The following is an 18,762-nucleotide window of genomic DNA, read 5'->3' as shown; positions in this document are numbered from 1 at the left end:
CTTATCAATTTCATTGATTGTGTTATTTGTCCTTTTATTTATTTATTTCAGTACCAGGGATTGAACCTAGGGCACTAGACCAAGAACCACATCCCCAGCCCACTTTTTAAAATTTGGAGACAGGGTCTTGCTAAGTTGCTGAGGCTCACTGTGAACTTGCAGTCCTCCTGCCTCAGCCTCTCAAGTTGCTGGGATTATAGTTATGGGCCACCATGCCTGGTACATTCACTTATTTTTTAAATGGCAGATTTCATCCCCCACTCACATTTTTTAAAAGAATATTTCTGGTGGTCAGCAGTGTGATTTAATCCCAACTTCAGAAACCAGTTCCTCCAAGAAGTAGAACAATAGGGTACAATCCCAGGTTAAAAGTGAGTTTAGTCGTATATCCTAGATCACTGGATCACAGCTAAGAAGGACTTAAGAAGCTAGATGCCTTCTACTACCCTGAGCCCCCAGAAGAATGACAAGAAATGACAGGGAAAGCATTTTAGATTATAGTCATTTTAATATTTTGCAGAAAAAAGCAAGTCCTTGAATTATTGGTAACAATTAGGGGGTTTTTTGGTTTCTCCGTTGGCTTGTATTATGCACAGGGTAGGACCCCAGAACAATGCTGACAGTTGGTGTTTATTGTAGGAATGTGACTGACACAGATATTCTAGCACTAGAACGGCGACTGCTCCAAACCATGGATATGATCATAAGCAAAAAGAAAAGGTAAGATCACATTAAAATGTACTCTGTGGTCTGGGGCGGTAGCTCAGGGGCAGAGCACTCCGGGACCACTCCCCAGTACAAAAAAAGAGGGGCTGAGAGGGGCTGGGGTTGTGGCTCAGTGGTAGAGCAGTTGCCCAGCATGTGTAAGGCACTGGCTTCGATCCTCAGCACCACATAGGAAGGTAAATAAGTAAAACAAAAGTATTGTGTCCATCTACAACTAAAAGAAACAATTTTTTTAAATGTACTCTATAAAGTAGGGTATTATCAGATATTCATGTCCACTCCTCTATGAAAGAAAATTCTCAAATTCAACCAAATTCCCTGAATTTAGATATTTCTCTATCTAGATTGTTAAAGTAACTTTTCTATTTGAAGAATGGATGTTTTAAAAGTCTTTTATCCTACATTTTAAACCTTTTCATGTTTGACTTAGATCTTTTCAACTTCCTTTTCTATAACAACTTAAAATCCCTCAAGTCTTTTCATTGTCATTGTTGTTTTTATGATCAAAAAAAATGCTTTTAGAATATACGTTTTCCAAGTGGCATTTCATAGGAATCTGTTCTACAGGACAAAATAACAGACTCTGAAATCAGACTGGACCCTTGAGCTAGTTTATGTCTTTGTGCTTTGGTTTTCTTGTTTGTCAAGAACAGAGTTGATATGTTAAGACTTGTAGAGACCTTAGATCAGTGAGCTAAACCTAGTTAAGTTACTACTCAACTTATTAGTCTCTGTAATCATATAGTGAAAATTAAATACTTTGCCTTCATTTATTCATTCGTATATTCATTTAATAATTTTAGAAAACTTAGTCTGTGCCAGACACTGTACTAAATTCTGGAGAGACCTTTCGAGTAAAACTAGAAAAAGGAGCTGGAAGTTTAAAAACTAAACAGAAATATTAGTTGCTAGTAGGGGATAGGAAAGGTAGCAGAATACAACAGTCACTAATATGCCATTATGTAAAAATGTGAGTATGTAACAGAAGTGAGTCTATATTATGTATTTGGGGAGTTCAAAACCCAATTGAGTCGATTGTATGAAAGATGATATGTCTTGAGCTCTGTAATGTTTTGAACAACCAATAAAAAAAAAAAAAGAAGAAAAAAAAAAAGAAATATTAGTTGCTGCAGCCGTGATAGATTTCTCAGTTTGATTCTTGATAAGTTAGTTGTCTGCTAGTACAAAAAAACAACAGTCCTCAGGAAAAAAAAAAAAAAAAAGATTTCCAAAGTCACTGCAATGTATCTACAATATCGAGTCTTCCGCCAAAACTCACTAGTCATTACAAAGAAACATACATATCACCCATATTCAGGATTAAAAACAATCAATAAAAACTAACTCCAAATGGGCCCAGATAATAAATATATAGCAAACAAAGACTTGAAGGCAGCTGCTGTAAATACATTCAGAGACATAAAGATAAGCTTGATGTTAGTGAAAAGATAGAGAATCCCAATGGAGAAATGCAAACTTTGAAAAAGAACAAATGGAAATTAAAAATGTTAACAACTGAAATAAAAATTTCACTACCTAGGCTTAATAACAGAGTTGATGTGGCAGAACAACCTCAGTGAGCTTAAAGATTGGTCAGTAGAGATCATTCACTCTGAAGAATAGAGAGGTCAGATGTTAGAGTCTGTAAACAAGTTGCGATGGCGCCTGGCATTTTGCAGAGGGAGTGGTTTGTGAAGTAACGCCAGCGAGCCATTAAGTGTGGAGATTCCTTATTGGTTGACTGCTGTATCTAGTTTATGCTAATTAAGATAAGCTGTGTGGAATGTATATATACTTCTCCGTCCTACAATAAACGGCTCCCACTCCTGCTGTATCGATGTACACAAGTTCCTCGTCACCCCTACCCGGTTATTTTGCTGCAGCCGGACTGCGGCAGTCAGAGACTGAAGGCAGTCCAGCATACCTGTGGAAGGGGTGGGGGGAGTGCTTCACGAAATAATGACCAGTCCCTTCCCAAATGTGGTGGAAAACATTCACAGATCCAAGAAGCAATCTGTAAACACACAAGGACCTGAGGACAGACGGACAGACTGACTGCTCAGAGCCAAAGAGAAAGTCTTTTTTTTTTTTTTTTTTTTTGCACCAGGGATTGAACTCAGGGGCACTTGGCCACTGAGCCACATCCCCAGCCCTCTTTATATTTTATTTAGAGACAGGGTCTCACTGGGTGGCTTACTGCCTCACTAAGTTGCTGAGGCTGGCTTTGAACTCGAGATCCTCCTGCCTTAGCTGGGATTACAGGCATGCACCACCGCGCCCAGCAAAGAGAAAATCTTGAGAGCAGCAAGAGAATAACGGTGTCATGGGGAAACAATGAAAAAGGTAATGACTGTTCAACAGTGTTACCGCGTACAAAATAAACACAAAAATCAACTGTATTTCTACATATTAGCAGTGAACATCTGGATACCCAAATTAAAATACTTTACTATTTATAATTGCTCAAAAAATGAATTACTTAGCAATAAGTCTAATAAAACATACAGGACATTTTTTTTTCAGCACAGCATTATAATTAACATAGCAGTTGGGTTTCTTTGGACATGTAAGAAATTTGACTTCAATCCCCATTCCCCGCTTTTTCCTCCCCTCTTCCCTCCCCCATTCCCTCTCTTTTGAATAGGATTTATATGCTGAAAATTATAAAACTCTGAAAGAAATCAAAAATTTTAATAAATGGAGGGACATATCATGCTTATGGATTAAAAGACTTAACATAGTAAATGTTAATTCTTCCTAAATTAATATACAATTTTAGTGTAATTCGTTTCATAATCCCAGCCAGACTTTTTGTGGAAATATATAAAAACATTCTAAAATTTGTGTACAGAAAATAAAATGAATAGATAACTAAAACAGTTTTAGAAAAAAGAACAAAATAAGAGGAATCATGCTACCTAATTTCAAAACTTATTATATAACTGCAGTCGTTGGGAGTTTGTGGTACTGGCAGACAGGGAGTGAACGAGAATGGAGAGCCTGAAACAGGCTGACGCAGGTGTCCCGGCTAGTGCCTGACAGACAAGCAGCATGCCGCGGAGGGCTCAGCATGACTACTACAGCAGCAAGACACGCTTAGACAGAAAAGAAGCAAACCTACATTGCATGCTTTATGTAAAAATTAACTTGAAACATCTTAAAGTAAAATGTAAGACTTTTAGGGAAAAATCTTTGGGATGAGAGACTGGGGAAAGATTCTTAGACTTAATGTTAGAGTGCAGTCCATGAAAGGAAAAATGGATAAATGAGATTCCATCAAAGTTAAAAAACTTTCTTGCTTTGAGAAAGAGCTTGTGTGGATGCCGAAAGGCCAAGCCATAGAAAGAAAAAATGTTTGTAAACCACATATCTGAAAAGACCAGTATAGAGAATTTTTAAAAGTTTAACTTTTTTTTTCATTTATTATTTTTTAGTTGAAATTGGACATGATGTCTTTATTTATTTATTTAACATTTTTAAGAAGCGGTACAATCCAGCTTCAGTGATGTGAGCTGCCGAGTGACCGGGGTCAGCACAGTCCCCTGGTAGAGCAGCTGGACAGTCAGCTCCAGCTCTCCAGTTAGAAAGCTGGAGATGCCACGGCCCCTGCTGAGTCCCTGTGCACTGTCCGAGGTGGGCAGCCACTGCCAGGCCCTGCCTTAGGCAGAGCGCCCCAGCACTTATGTCATATGAAGGGACAAGTCTCTACTGTTGCTCCAAAGGCCAAGCTCCCCAGCCCAGTTGCCGAAGAGGGTGGGCTCTTGGTCCCAGGCTCTCCGACTAGTACATCCTCTTCCCAAGCTCTTCAGCCTATGTCCTTGGTTACTAGGAGAATGGATTGTTAATGATTTTTCTTGTGGCTTTTTGACCTAACAGAATTCATGTAGGACACCAAATTCCGAGTGTGTGCAAGAGCAGAATCCATATGTGCCCTACATGCCCATAGGCACCAGTCTATGTGACCAATAAATTGTGCATTTTTCACTCTTAAAAAAAATTTAAAAATAAAAATGCAGTCCATTTAGGAAGTGGGCACAAATCACGACCTGACATATTAATAAAGGACATGTAGATGGCATGTGAGGACGTGGGAAGATGCTGGACACTTTCACCATCAAGGGTACAAAATTAGAACCACAGTGAAGGACCACTACATACTTTTCAGAATGACTAAAATAAAAACTAGTGAAAACACCAAGTGTATTAAGAATGCAGAAGAACCGGATCACGCACACATTGCTGGTGGAAATGTAGAACAGCACAGGAACAGCTCAGCTGTCTTGTGAGAACTAAGCATACAAATGCCAGACCTCAGTGATTGCACTTCTGGGCACTTATTCAGGGAACGAAAAATTTATATTCACAAAAACTGGTATAGGAATGTTATAGCAGCTTTAGTCACAGTAGTCAGACACTAGAAATAACTCAGGTGTTCTTTAATGACTAAATGGTTAAACGCTGTGGTGCATACATAGTGTGGATAATTTCCAAAGGATACATAATGTATAATTATAATTGTGTACACTTGTTTTGGTACCAGGGATTGAACTCGGGGGCACTTGGCCACTGAGCCCCATCCCCAGCCCTATTTTGTATTTTATTTAGAGACAGGGTCTCACTGAGTTGCTCAGCACCTCGCTGTTGCTGAGGCTGGCTTTGAACTCGTGATCCTCCTGCCTCAGCTTCCTGGGCCACTGGGATTACAGGTGGCGCCACTGCGTCTGGCTTGAATACACATGTTTGAAATGACAAAATTATAGAGATGGAGAAGAAATTAGTGGTTGCTAAGGATTAAGGAGGAGTTGACAATAGGAGGCATGTGAACTTTCTAAGGCCACATGGCAGATCCTTGTAGTGATAAAAATATTCTTTATCATGACTATGTCAACATCAGAATCCTCTTTGCACAATATTTCCATTATTGTGAATACCTTCTTAAAACCATTATGAATCTACAATTATCTCCAAATTTAAAGTTCATTTTAAAAAGAAAAACAAAGTAGCTGCCTGTCTGTAATCCCAGCAGCTTGGGAGGCTAAGTCAGGAGGATCTCAAGTTTAAAGCCAGCCTCAACAAAAGCAAGACGCTTGGCAAAACCCTCTCTCTAAATAAAATACAAAATAGGGCTGGGGGTGTGGCTCAGTGGTTGAATGCCCCCAAGTTCAATCTTCAGTACCAAAAAAGCAAAGTAATGGCTGACATCCTAGCAGAAACCATGTGTTCTAAGTCCTCTTTTCACCACTGTGACCAAAAGACCTGAAAAGGACAGTTTTAGAGAAGGGAAGGTTTGAGGCTCACAGTCTCATCCATCTCTGTCCATACCTGGTCAGCTCTGCTGCTCTGGGCCCACGGTAAGCCAGGAGAGCGTGATGGAAGAAAGCAGCTCAGGACAGGGAAGCAGGAAGAGCCTTCTCCCCTCACCCAGGATGAACTATGCACGCCCACTGCCCACCTCCTCAGCCACCCCCGCCTGTTACACTCAGCACCCAGCTGATCCCTGCTGGGCATGATGAAGTGAAGGCTCGTGGTCTCACACTTGAGCTTCTGAAGGACACCTAATGTCTAAGCCATGAAATCAGAGTAGAGTAGGGTGACATATTTAAGCCATAGTAGACATTTTTTCAGCCTCACCCCTTTCATGATGCCACAAAACCTCAGCCAAGTGCACATGATTTTTTAATATATATTTTTTAATAATGGATTTTAAAATGGTATTCAGCTAATAAGTTAATTTGTTGGGAACTACTCTTATTTTTTAAAAAAGGCAATCATGAACACAGTGATGATGGTAAAGAAGGAAGCATCTACTTCTGTAGTACCTTGTATTGTTCTGTTAATTCCTTTTTACCACATCTCAGAAAGTCTGATTTTTAACTTTTCTTCCTGAATATGTGAATATTTTTCATCTGCATCTTATTTGATAGGTGCAAAGTTGGATTATAATTAGATGGTAAAGTTAAAAGTAAAAGTGAATGTTTTGAAACAAGACTTTCTTGTGTGTGTGCGACCAGTTTTCACTTGTAGTGATCACACTTCTCTGCCTGTTGTAAGACCATAGGGCAGGGTCAGTCCCTGCACGTGTTCATCCAGTTCCACGTCACGTCCAGTCCAGTCAGCAGTGTGTAGACAGCGGAAACCAGCCTCTGTGCGCTTCTCTTCGAATTGCCTCTCTTTTAGTCCTGCTTATGAAGCTGAAGTGAACCATTAAGTGATGGAGTAGAACCTTTGCTTCATATACCTGTTCCAGCTTTCCCCATTTTTTACTTTTTCAGTAAAAATTACAGATCTTGCCAAATAAAAGTTCCCTAGGTCTGAGCCTCCTCGTGGTTGTTAACGACATCTTTCCCCAGATGCTGAGCTTATAATGGATATATGCAGAGGGTGGGCAGAAAGAGCTAAATGGCACTGGGCTTCATTCTTAGTATCAGAGGCAAGCGTTGTTTTGAGAAAGGAACAGTTAAGTCACATGATGACACACCAAACATTCTTGCTTATTAATATCAATCACTTTAGCTAATGACTTAAAGACTCTACCAGGTAAAAAGACGAATTGGTATTTGACCTTAGCCATAAACACCAGTTCTGCTTCATCATCCTGACCATTTTTCTCTCTTATCACCCAAAAAAATATCCACCTTGGATTAAACTTTTCTGTGGCTCTGCTACTCTGTTTTTCCTAGCTCATCCTATTCAGTTTAGGACTGTAGGGCTCGGCCCCGTTTAGCCTTCAAATAATCATCCATGTCTAGTTTTGTTTTTAATCTAAAAACGACCTTGTTCTTCATGATGAGCTGGATGTGTCAGCAGCTACTACGTACCAGTTAGGCCCCCACCATGGGGACAAGAGGAAAGAAGGAAAGAATGGTAGATGTTCTGTTGATTTATTCTGTAGTGAGACAGATTATACTAAGGGAAGGGGGAAAATTGGAGTTAGCGTTAAGAGACCAAGATTACGTATTTTTTATTTGATTTTTGTTATTGTTGTTCCTTTGTGCCTGCTTTTCATTGAGTTTCTCCTCTGTACCTGCTTCTTTATCTAGATGTGTTAGCGATTTTTTCCTTAAATATTAACTGCAGTAATTATTAATATATAAACAGCACTTTGTAGTTGACAGTATGAATTCTTATATATTATTTCAGTGATCTTTACAACCATCCAGAGATGAAGAACTGAAAATTGTAGGTCTCACAGCTTCTAAGTAGCAAATACAGCCTTCAGATAATATATTGCCCTGAGTTCTCTTCCAATGTGGCTTGCTGAGGCCACGTTGCTTCTGGGAGTGTATTAAGAAGTGGAAAAGTGGGACTCCAGAATCAGTATCCTTTCCTGAACAGCTCAGCAAATGAGAGAGGGAGTGGTGAGACTGGAGAGTGAATGAGACTGGGCTTGGGAGTCTTTGCTTCCTTACTAAGGCTTTATATTCTCTCTATTTCAGAATGGCAATAGCACGAAGAAGTATGTTCCAGAAGGGGGAGGTGCATAACAAACCATTCGGGTTCTGGGGAATGATAAAGAGTGTTGCTACTTCACCTCCAGGAAGCGAAAGTATCCTTTATCCCTCTACTTGATTCTTTCTACACTCTGGACCAAGGGCAGAAGAAAAAAACAGTATTGGGATAGTTCTTTGCAAGGTACCTGAATGCACTGGAGTCCAAACTGGCTTAGGAAATAGAGTGTGTGTAGAGTCATCTTTCCAACACCCACGTAAGATCATACAATCATTATCTTTGACCTGAAAGAGTCCTAAAAAGTCAGTCTTTCCATGTTACAAATGAGAAAATAGACCCAGAGAGGTTAAGTCACAGTGTTTGTGGCAAAATTAGGAACAGAACCGCGGTCTCCTCTTCATAGTTCTTTCCACGACATTTCACTCCCCAACTCTGAAGCCCACCTCAGACATGACGGCTCTCTTCTTTAGTAAACTTCTGGTTTAAAAGAAAATCAAGGTGATTAAGTTAATAGATTGGTCTAGCCCAGCTGGTTACCGTGTTGAACTAATTCCCAAATTCAGTAACCAAATCCCTCCCTGACCCCCAGGCCATGTAGCCGTGGGGGCCTGAGTCTGAAATCACAACTTCCTGTTTCCTTCCTTGGCCTAGGGAAGAACAAATTCCCTTTGCCTTCAACTGGAGAAGAATGAAGTATGTTGCTATCTGGTGTCAGGTGCAGATAATATCAAGGAAGAATAAAAAGAAATGCAAGATGCTTATGGCTGAGAAAGAAAAAGAATTATTTTAATCAGGAAACATTCATGTCTTCTTTTTTTCAAGAAGAGTGCTAAGTGATATGCTGATGAGTAGGATATAATCTCCCTCCTAGTCATGGTGGAACACATCACTAGTAACCTGTTGTTTGGTGGCCTGGGCCTTGCCCATAGCGGCCACCACTGAGGATGGACCTGAAGGGCCGTTGTGGATGTCAGTAATAGTGGGGAAAGTCGCCAGGGAGGGAAGATCTGGTTAAGTGGAGGTTTGTATGTTAAAGGTACTGTCTTTACTATTTTCATTACTCAAAACTCTAAAAGCCAAACGTATAGGTTTAAGCTATTTCAGTGATAAGTCCCAGGGTAATCTAACCTCTCGGAACTTGTGACCTCAGTGAGGAAAGTAGTGACACTGTCCACTGAGTTCTTGGAAAATGGCTCAGATTGGTGGGAAGAAGAGGCCACGGAGTGAGGGGCCATGGGGTGAGGGGCCACGGAGTGAGGCCATGAGGTGAGAGGCCATGGAGTGGGGCCACAGAGTGAGGGGCCACGGAGTGAGGGGCCACGGAGTGAGGCCACAGAGTGAGGGGCCACGGAGTGAGGCCATGAGGTGAGAGGCCATGGAGTGGGGCCACAGAGTGAGGGGCCATCGGGTGAGGCCATGGAGTGGGGCCACAGAGTGAGGGGCCACGGAGTGAGGGGCCACGGAGTGAGGCCACAGAGTGAGGGGCCACGGAGTGAGGCCACAGAGTGAGGGGCCACGGAGTGAGGCCATGAGGTGAGAGGCCATGGAGTGGGGCCACAGAGTGAGGGGCCATCGGGTGAGGCCATGGAGTGGGGCCACAGAGTGAGGGGCCACGGAGTGAGGCAGGCCTCACTTTGCATCCACGGCTGTTAGGCGGTGGCTTGAGCAAGCCAGGGACCTCCGAGTGTCACTTCCTTATCTGCAGAATGGATAGCACAGGAGTGTTGGGAAATAAAGATAACATCTGAAAGAACTAAACCCCAGCCTCAGTTTTTGTTCCCTTCCCAAACATCATTGGGATGTATTGTATTTATTGAGATCATGCTTATTATAGGTGTTATTATTATGCAGGCCTTTGAGCCTTCAAAGATTATATTTGACGTAATTTAATAGACTAAAAAAGAAAAACAGACAAACCATCTGCTAAGACACTTGAGCTGGGAGAGACTGAGCAGCAGTCCTTGGTGATTTTCAAGGTGGAGAAGCTTTACACACCTCTGCCAGAGGCTGGAAAAATGCTGTGAAGTACAGGAAACTCAAAATACAAATGATTCCTGGCTTTAGAAAAAAATCAGAAGCAAATGCTTTCTTCATTGCTATTTTTTGAAATTTCTCTGTGATTTAAACCTTGATGCCCGTTTGTGCCAGATCTTACTCTTGTTCAACAGGAAGTGGATGCTTTGGAAGAACTAAGCAGGCAGCTTTTTCTGGAAACAGCTGATCTATATGCTACCAAGGTACAGAGCAAGGAGACTGCAGGGTGGTTTTTACCAATATGATGGTAAAACTGACCTGGAAAGACGAAAGAGCAGGCTGCGCTTGTAGCTCAAGAAGGAGCACTCGCCTAGCACGTGTGAGGCCCTGGGTTTGATCCTCAGCACCACATAGAAATAAATATATAAAATAAAGGTATTCTGTCCACCTATACCTAAACATTAAAAAAACAGACTAAATAACTTTATAGTATTCTCTACGACGAAGCAATGCAAGGAACCCCAGCTTCATTATAAGATTGGAGCACTAGGATGAGTGGTGGCTTAACGAAGTCTTTCCTGTCACTGCACAAGTCCTTAATGGACACTTTCAATAATAGAACATGGAGGGACAGTCAGAGGAGGCTTTCCACATCTAGGGAGATGGCATGTTCCACTTCCTACTGAGCCGGGATCAAGATGGCAGCTCCGCTGTTTCTTTTTTCTTTTCTTTTTTTTAATTTATTTTTTAGTTGTAGATAAACACGATACTTTTATTTTGTTGTGTTTGTTTTTACATGGTGCTGAGGATCAAGCCCAGTGCCTCACACATAAGAGACGAGCTCTGTGCCACTGAGCCCCAGCGCCAGCCCCCCTCTATTTCTTTTTATTCCCTGATAAGTTAGTTATAAGAACAGTAGAAGCCAGGCACAGTGGTGCACGCCTGTAATCCCAGCAGGTCAGGAGGCTGAGCAGGACGATCACAAGTTCAGAGCCAGGCTCAGTAAAAGCAAGGCACTAAGCAACTCAGTGAGACCCTGTCTCTAATAAAAGTGCAAAATAAGGCTGGGGTGGGGCTCAGTGGGCGAGTGCCCCTGAGTTCAATCCCTGGGACCAAAAAAAAGGAAACAGTAGATGCCTATCTGGTGGGTCTGCCCCGTTTTCACAGACCCAGATCAAAAGGCCTAACTGCAAGGGGTGACTTCCCTGTGCATACCCAAACGCAGTATGGTCCAAACGTGCAGAATCTATTAAGGTTTCAAACTGTTTTAATCCTTCTTGAGGGTGAGTGCACAGGGGTAGTCATGAAGGGTAGAGGTTAACTAACATAGGCTTTAGAGACAGACCTGACCCTACTCACCAAATGGACCAGGGCAAGTTATTTAACCTCTCTCAGACTCGATTTTCTCATCTGTAAAATGAAGATAATAGAAGTACTCTTCAGAAGATTAAAGTAGACAATGCATATGAGATACTTGTCCCAGTCTCTGGCTTAGAGTAAACATTCAGTAAACATTGGCCACTACTGCGACTGTCATTTTAATATTATTACCATGGGAATTTGGGACTCGGCTTGAACAGTGATTCATGGAGGGGTTCTCTTGTTGAAAATTCGTTTACATTTGCTGAGACTAACCATGTTTTGTGTTTGGTTTTCCTCAGGAGAGAATAGAATACTCCAAAACTTTCAAGGGAAAATATTTCAATTTTCTGGGTTACTTTTTCTCTATTTACTGTGTTTGGAAAATTTTCATGGTAAGTATACTGTTTTTAACTATAAGAGTTGGGTAATTTTTCCCTGAAAATGGCAGAAAGAGAAGACAGATTTGATTGATACATTTGAGTTCAATTCCAAATTCAATTGAGTTGACAGAGAGAGTGACCTTTCGTATCTCCAAGCCTCCCCTTTTCCCCCCTCTCCTATTTAGAGGACGTAGAAATGGAGGCTGCATTTTTCTTCTGTCAGCAATCATTAGTTAGCCTTATATTATGAGACACATGAGTTGATTTAAAAGTTTCTTATTTCACACTCTGCTTTTCATATTACCCATGAACACATGACTGTGTATAACCTCAACTCCTAGTTTCACCTCAGAATAGAAGCCACTTGGAACAGGTGTGGTGGCGCACACTTGAAATCCCAGTGGCATGGGAGGCTGAGGCAAGAGGATCAAGAGTTCAAAGCCAACCTCAGCAGTAGTGAGGTGCTAAGCAACTCAGTGAGACCCTATCTCTAAATAAAATACAAAATAGGGCTGGGGATGTGGCTCAGTGGTCGAGTGCCCCTGGATTCAATCCCCGATACCAAAAAAACAAAAAAGAAGCCACTTGGGGTTGGGGAGTTAGCTCAGTGGCAGAGCACTTGCCTAACACACACAAGGCCCTTAAAAAATAAAAAATGAGAGACCACTTCTCCTTTTTAGTAATCTATACCTAAAAACTTAAGTTCAAAATAAATTCTAAAATATTTACTTCTGTAGATGAATTCATCTTTTGGGCTTACCACTCTTATTCTTGTGTGATTCTCCCTGTTTTATTGTCTGTGCATTTTATGTACATTTGTTTGTCTTTGCTTCTGACTCATCTGTGGGTATTCATGGATTTCAATGTGACCGTAGAAAAGGCTGATTTGACTTTCTAGTTTGGTGACCTTCCTACTGGAGCTGTGTTTGCACAAAGAGGAGCTTTGTCAGCTTGTTAGTTAATTTTGACCAGTATGGATGAATGAGGGATTTTGAACTTCATGGATCTAATGTTACAATAAATTGAAGTCAGTAGCACTCAGATGATATTTAAAATCTTGATCCCTTCAATGAGAAACGATGCATAAAGTAGGATGTTCAGTTAACAAATCCTCTAAAAGAGTGTTTCTTGAGATGCAGCCTATAGGAGAGCATGTCATTTATTAACAGTTTTTCCTAGAGTTGTACAATTGACCTACAATAACCTGAACCTGTTTAAAGTACAGTTTGCTGAGTTCCTGACATTTGTACCTGTGCAGCAGCCATCACCACACTCCATCATGTTCCGCTTTCCCCGTGCCCCTTCGTAATGCCTCTCTCTTCACACTCCCCGTTGCCAGTCAAGAACTGATCTGCTTTATGTCGTCATATGGTGGTTTATATTTTTTAGATTTTTATATAAATGTGATCCTATGTGTCTTTATTCTATCTTGCTTATTTTACTCAGCATGATTATTGAAGTTTCACGTGGTAGTGTAATTTATTTCTTTTTATTGCTGAGTAGTATTCCAAGTTTATCAATTCACCTAGTAGTGGATATTTGTTCCCAGTCAGGGATATTACAAATAAAGTTGGCTGTGAACTTGTGTCTAGACATGTGCTCACTTTTCTCTCAGATAAATAGGAGTAGAACGTCTGATTGATATGGCAAATGTGTGCCAAATTCTTCTCCAAAGATGGTACCAGTTTTGCTCCTACTTGCAGTATGTGGGAGTTTCTGTTGTTGTACACCCTCACCAACACTCCATCTGGTTGGCAGTTTCAGACATTCCAACAGATTTGGGGTCTTGATGCCTGTTTTGATTTACATTTTTCCTAACCCCTAATGATGTAGAACTTCTTTTCATGTGTTTATTTGCAAGCTGTATCCTCTTTGGTGAAGTATCTTTTAGATGCTTTTGCCAATTTTTTAGTGAGATTGTTTATTTTATTTTTATTAGGTTTTTAGTTTTTTTATATATTCTGGAAATCTTTTATGAAATATGCACTTCCAAAAATTTACAAATATTTTTATCCTAATCAGAGACTTGACTTTTTATTCTCTTAGCAGTACCTATCCTACCTACCTACCTTTCTTTCTTCCTTTCTTTTCCTACTATAGATAGTGCTTCTTGGCATTGTATCTAAGAAATATTTGCCTAATCCAGAGTCACAAAGATATTTTTCATGCTTTTTTAGAAATTTTAATATTTTTGCATTCTGGTCCATAACTCATCTTGAGTTAATTTTTGAAGTCTTATGGTATGAATCTACGTAAATTATTTGCATGTAGATTTCCAGTTATTCTAGCACTATTTGTTGAAAAGATTGTTTCTACATTCAGTCACCTATGCAGTTTTGTCAAAAAACTAATTGAGCTGTTTGTATGCTCCTGTTATTTTCTGTTGGTGTAGTTGTCCTTTGTCTGGATCACTGCTTTATAATAAGCCTGAAGTCAAAGGGTGTAAGTTATTTAACTTTGTTCTTTTTTCAAATTTGTTTTGGCTATTCTATGTCCTTTGCATTTGCAAATGAATTTTAGAATCAGCTTATTAGTTCTTACCAAAAAAATACCTTCTAAATCTGTATTGGGATCGTCGAATCTATAGATAGTTGAAGTGAGATCTTGACAGTATTGAGTCTTGCAGTCCATGCACCCAGAGCCCTTCATTACTCAGACCCGTGTAGTTGCTCTCAGCAGTGTTTAATGGGTCTTGCACATCTTCTGTCAGGTTTCTCTGAGTATCTGACATTTCTGAAGCTATAGTAGGTGTGGTTGTTGTATCATTTCAGTTTGATTGTTACTAGTGTATAGATATGACTCCATCTTACATATTGATCTTATATTCTGCAACCTTGGTAACATTCCGTGTTTTTTCATAGATTTCGTAGACTTTTCTGCGCAGACGATCTGCTCTTCTTCCTCTGTAATGTGATGGCTCCTATTTTCTTTCTCTCTCACTTACTCTCTTCATTTCCTCCCATTGTCTTTACCTCCATCTCCGCTCTCCTGTCTCTTCCCCCTTGCTCCCCCTCCTGCATCTCCTCAGCCTGACTGCATTGACCAGAACCTCCAGCCCTGAGTGGAGCAGAGGTTGAGGAGGAGTCGTCCTGCCTGGTCCCTCCTCGTCGGGAAGAGTATCCAGTCTTCCACCGTGAAACACGATGCATGCTGTTGGCTTTTATCAGCTTGAGGAGTTCCTTCTGTTCGTGATTTGTTTAGTGCTATTAATCATGAAACAGTGTTGGATTTTGTCAGATGCCCCTTTCTGCATCTGTTGAGATATCATATGATTCTTGTTTTGTATTAAATTAACCTTGCACTTCTAGAATGAGTCTGACTGGTCATGATGAATCTCCTTTTTGTATTTTGTGGGATTCAACTTGCTAAAATTTTGTTAGGAATTTTTGCATCTCTCTTTATGTGGGATATAAGTGAGATCTTGCAGTTTGTGTCTTTCAAGTAATTTGTCCATTATTACTGAAATTGTATTTTATTGGCATAGTATTGCTCTTACTGTTCCCTTATTATCCTTTTGGTAGATATACAATCTATAGCAATGTAACCCCCCTAGGGATTGAACCCAGAGGCACTTAATCACTGAGCCATCCCCTGCCCTTTTTATTTTTTATTCCTTGAGACAGGGTCTCACTTCTTTGCCTAGGACCTCGATAAATTGGTGAGACTGGCTTTAAACTCGCACTCTTCCTTCCTCAGCCTCCTAAACTGCTGGGGTTACAGACATGCGCCACCAGGCCTGTTGAGATGTCACCCTTTTATTCTTTTACTGCATAACAGTTTTATTGAGCTATAATCCATATACAATTTACCCATTTAATGTGCAATTCAGTACACATCATCACCATCCATTTTTTAACATCGTCATCAAATCTGAAAGAAACCTTATACTCATTAGTTTAAGTATTAGTATAGTGGAGCGAAAGATTAGCATACTCAGCATTTATAGCACTTTCACTCCTTTTGTGGCTTAATAGTGGTTGGTTGGTTGGTTTTTTCTGGTCAAATATGGAATCACTCCTTGTACAGATAACACCACATTTCATCCATCCACTCATTAGTTGATAACATGTGAGTTGTTTCTGCTTTGGACCACCATCAGTAATGCTCTTGTGAACACTCATGGGTAAGTTGTGTGCTGTTCATATTCTCCCATTTCTCTCACGTACATATCTGTGAATAGAATTGCTGTGTCATATACTAACTCTCTGTTTAACCTTTTGAAGACCTGCACGCAGTTTTACAAAATAGTGGCACCAGTTTACTTTCCTGACAGCAGTATATAAGTGTTCCAATTCTTCACACATGGTCACCAACACTTGTTCCTCTCTGTTTCATTGTAGCCATCCTAGTGGGGGTGAAGTGGCCTCTCCTTGATGTTGGTAACTTGTGTCCTTCCTCCTTTGCCCTCCCCTTATCAGGCTAATAGAGGGTTATCGATGCATTGAATTTTTCAGAGAATCAGCTTTGGGGTTTCTTGATTTTTCTGTATTATTTTTCTGCTTTCTGTTTCATTGATTTCTGTTCTGCTCTTTGTTATTTTCTTCTGATTTGGGGTCATCTTTCTCTAATTTCTTAAAGTCGAAGCTAAGATCATTGATTAGAGACCTTTTCTGATAAAGATGTTTCATTGCTATACATTTTTTATTATGTACCAGTTTAACAGCATCTCTCTAATGATGTATTCTTATTTTCATTCAGTTCATAATGCTTTCTAATTTCCCTTTTGGTTTCTTCAGGTTATTTAGAAGTATGTTACAGTGTCTTTCAAATGACATTCTCTAATTGATTTCTATTTCAATTTTATATGGTCTAAGAACATTTTGTATAATTTAAATAGTTTAAAATTTATCAAGGCTTGTTTTATGACTCAGAATATAGTCAGCTGAGCTCAGCTTGGTAAACATTCTGTGTGCGCTTGAGTAGAATGTGTGTTCTGCTCTTGTTGGCTAGAATGGCCTACAAATGTCAGGTCAGGGTGATTGATAGTATTTTTCAAGTTTTTTGTATTCTCACTGATATTCTATTTTATCAATTATTAAGAGAACAATTCCAGTATTTTGGATTTGGCTGTTTTTCTTTTTTTATTTCTATCCGTTTTTGCTTCATGTATTTTGAAGTTTTATTGGGTATTTAAACATTTAGGATTATTATGTACCCTTTGTTGAAAAAGTGATCCTTTCATCAATATGAAATGACCCTTCTAAGACCTGGCAATACTTTCTGCTATGAAATCTGCTTTATCTGATATTTAGATAGGTATTCTACCTTTCTTTTTGATTCGTTTTGTTTTTCCATCCTTTTATTTTTTAACCTATTTGTATCTTGCTATTAAAGAGGGTTTCTCATAGGCAACATATGCATTAGTTGGGTTGCTTTTTTATCCAGCCTGATAGTCTCTGCTGAACAGTCTCTTGGCATGTTTAAACCTGGGATTAGCAATCTATAGCCCACAGTCAACCCAACTACTGCTTGCTTTTGTAAATTAGGCTTTATTGGAACAGAGCCAAGCCCATTCATTTATGTATTGTCTGTGGCTGTCCCACACAGTGGCTGGGTTTGCTGACCCATGAATTAGGCTGTTTACATTTAATGTGATTATTGGAGTGGTTAGGTTTAAAACTACCATGTTGCTATGTGTTTTTATTTGTTCCATCTGTTCTCCATCCCCCCTTTTTTTAAACTGCCACTTTTGTGATTAATTGAGTGATTTTCTTGATTCCATTTAGTCTCATTTGTTAGCTTGTTATAACTCCTTTTTATTTTAGTCTTTGCTCTTCAAGCATTCAAAAAATAACCACAGGGAATGAGAATTTCTTGGTTCTTTCACTGTGATTTTGTCTATGAGAATGTTACCTTTTTTGTTTCCAATAAATTAAAGTATATATATGCAATGACTATATAAAATAAACATGGAGTAGGTAGAGACTTTTATTTGCCTATGAGTAGTCAAAATAGATTTCCTATACATAGTTTAAAGTAAGACTAGAATTGTGTTTTTAGAAACATTAACCTATAAGATGTGTCATAGTGATTAATTCATTATCTTTTTTGTTTTCCGGTACTGGGGATTTAATCCAGGGGTGCTTTACCCAGCTCATCATCTTAAATCGCTTTTTTAAATAATGATTATTACGATGCGTTAATAGCTGGGTGCCATGGCACAAACACGTAATCACAGCCTCTCCGGAGACTAAGGCAGCCTCACCAACTTAGCACGGCCCTAAGCAACTTAGTGAGACCCTGTCTCAAAATGTAAAATAAAAAGGGCTGGAGATGTGGCTCAGTGGTTGACAGCCCCTGGGTTCAATTCCTGATACAAAAAAAAAAAGCTCTAATGTAAAAGTTTGTGTCTCTGCAGGCAACCATCAACATTGTTTTTGATCGAGTTGGGAAAACGGATCCTGTCACAAGAGGCATTGAGATCACTGTGAATTACCTGGGGATTCAGTTTGATGTAAGAGTCATGTCAAGATCTTGGTCTGTCGGATTTCTTTGTTTTATCTGCTTTAACTTAACATTATTAAGATCCTAATGCTCATACTTCAGCCACTTGCTTCTACTTCTCTTCTTCTCCCTGTCCTTTATACAGGTTGGCCCAGTCACATGGCACATTTGTAAAGGCCATGGTCCTCTTTCTGAATGTGTTGTTGTGGGTGCTCACTATTCCACAGCCCTCCTCTGCTTCTCTGTAGCCAGCTACCACTTGGCCAGTTTTTCCTCGTCAGGATCCTTGTGTCTGTGATGCTTGATGAACTCTTCAAACTCACTTTTTATTTCACTGGTAGAAAATTAACTCCCAATTAATGTTTCATGTTAGTAATGAAGTGATTTCTGCTGTAAGAAATTAATTAACGTGGCTGTCGGACTAAAG

The 18,762-nt window shown here is 39.9% G+C and overlaps 1 protein-coding gene across 1 annotated transcript in view; it reads left to right on the top strand.

Moving 5' to 3' along the window:
* Gpr89a (G protein-coupled receptor 89A) overlaps positions 1-18,762 on the top strand; it is a 37,917-nt gene that overhangs the window by 16,204 nt on the left and 2,951 nt on the right. The window contains exons 7-11 of the mRNA XM_005341309.5: positions 640-720; positions 8,163-8,272; positions 10,324-10,412; positions 11,811-11,903; positions 18,250-18,345. Of these exons, the coding sequence (XP_005341366.1) occupies positions 640-720; positions 8,163-8,272; positions 10,324-10,412; positions 11,811-11,903; positions 18,250-18,345 (469 nt within the window). The remainder of the gene's footprint in view (positions 1-639; positions 721-8,162; positions 8,273-10,323; positions 10,413-11,810; positions 11,904-18,249; positions 18,346-18,762) is intronic.

Source organism: Ictidomys tridecemlineatus, chromosome 11 (assembly GCF_052094955.1).
Source record: "Ictidomys tridecemlineatus isolate mIctTri1 chromosome 11, mIctTri1.hap1, whole genome shotgun sequence".
NCBI classification, from domain to species: domain Eukaryota; kingdom Metazoa; phylum Chordata; class Mammalia; order Rodentia; family Sciuridae; genus Ictidomys; species Ictidomys tridecemlineatus.
Note: the sequence above shows the minus strand (reverse complement) of the source record. Positions and strands in the feature narration are given on the sequence as shown.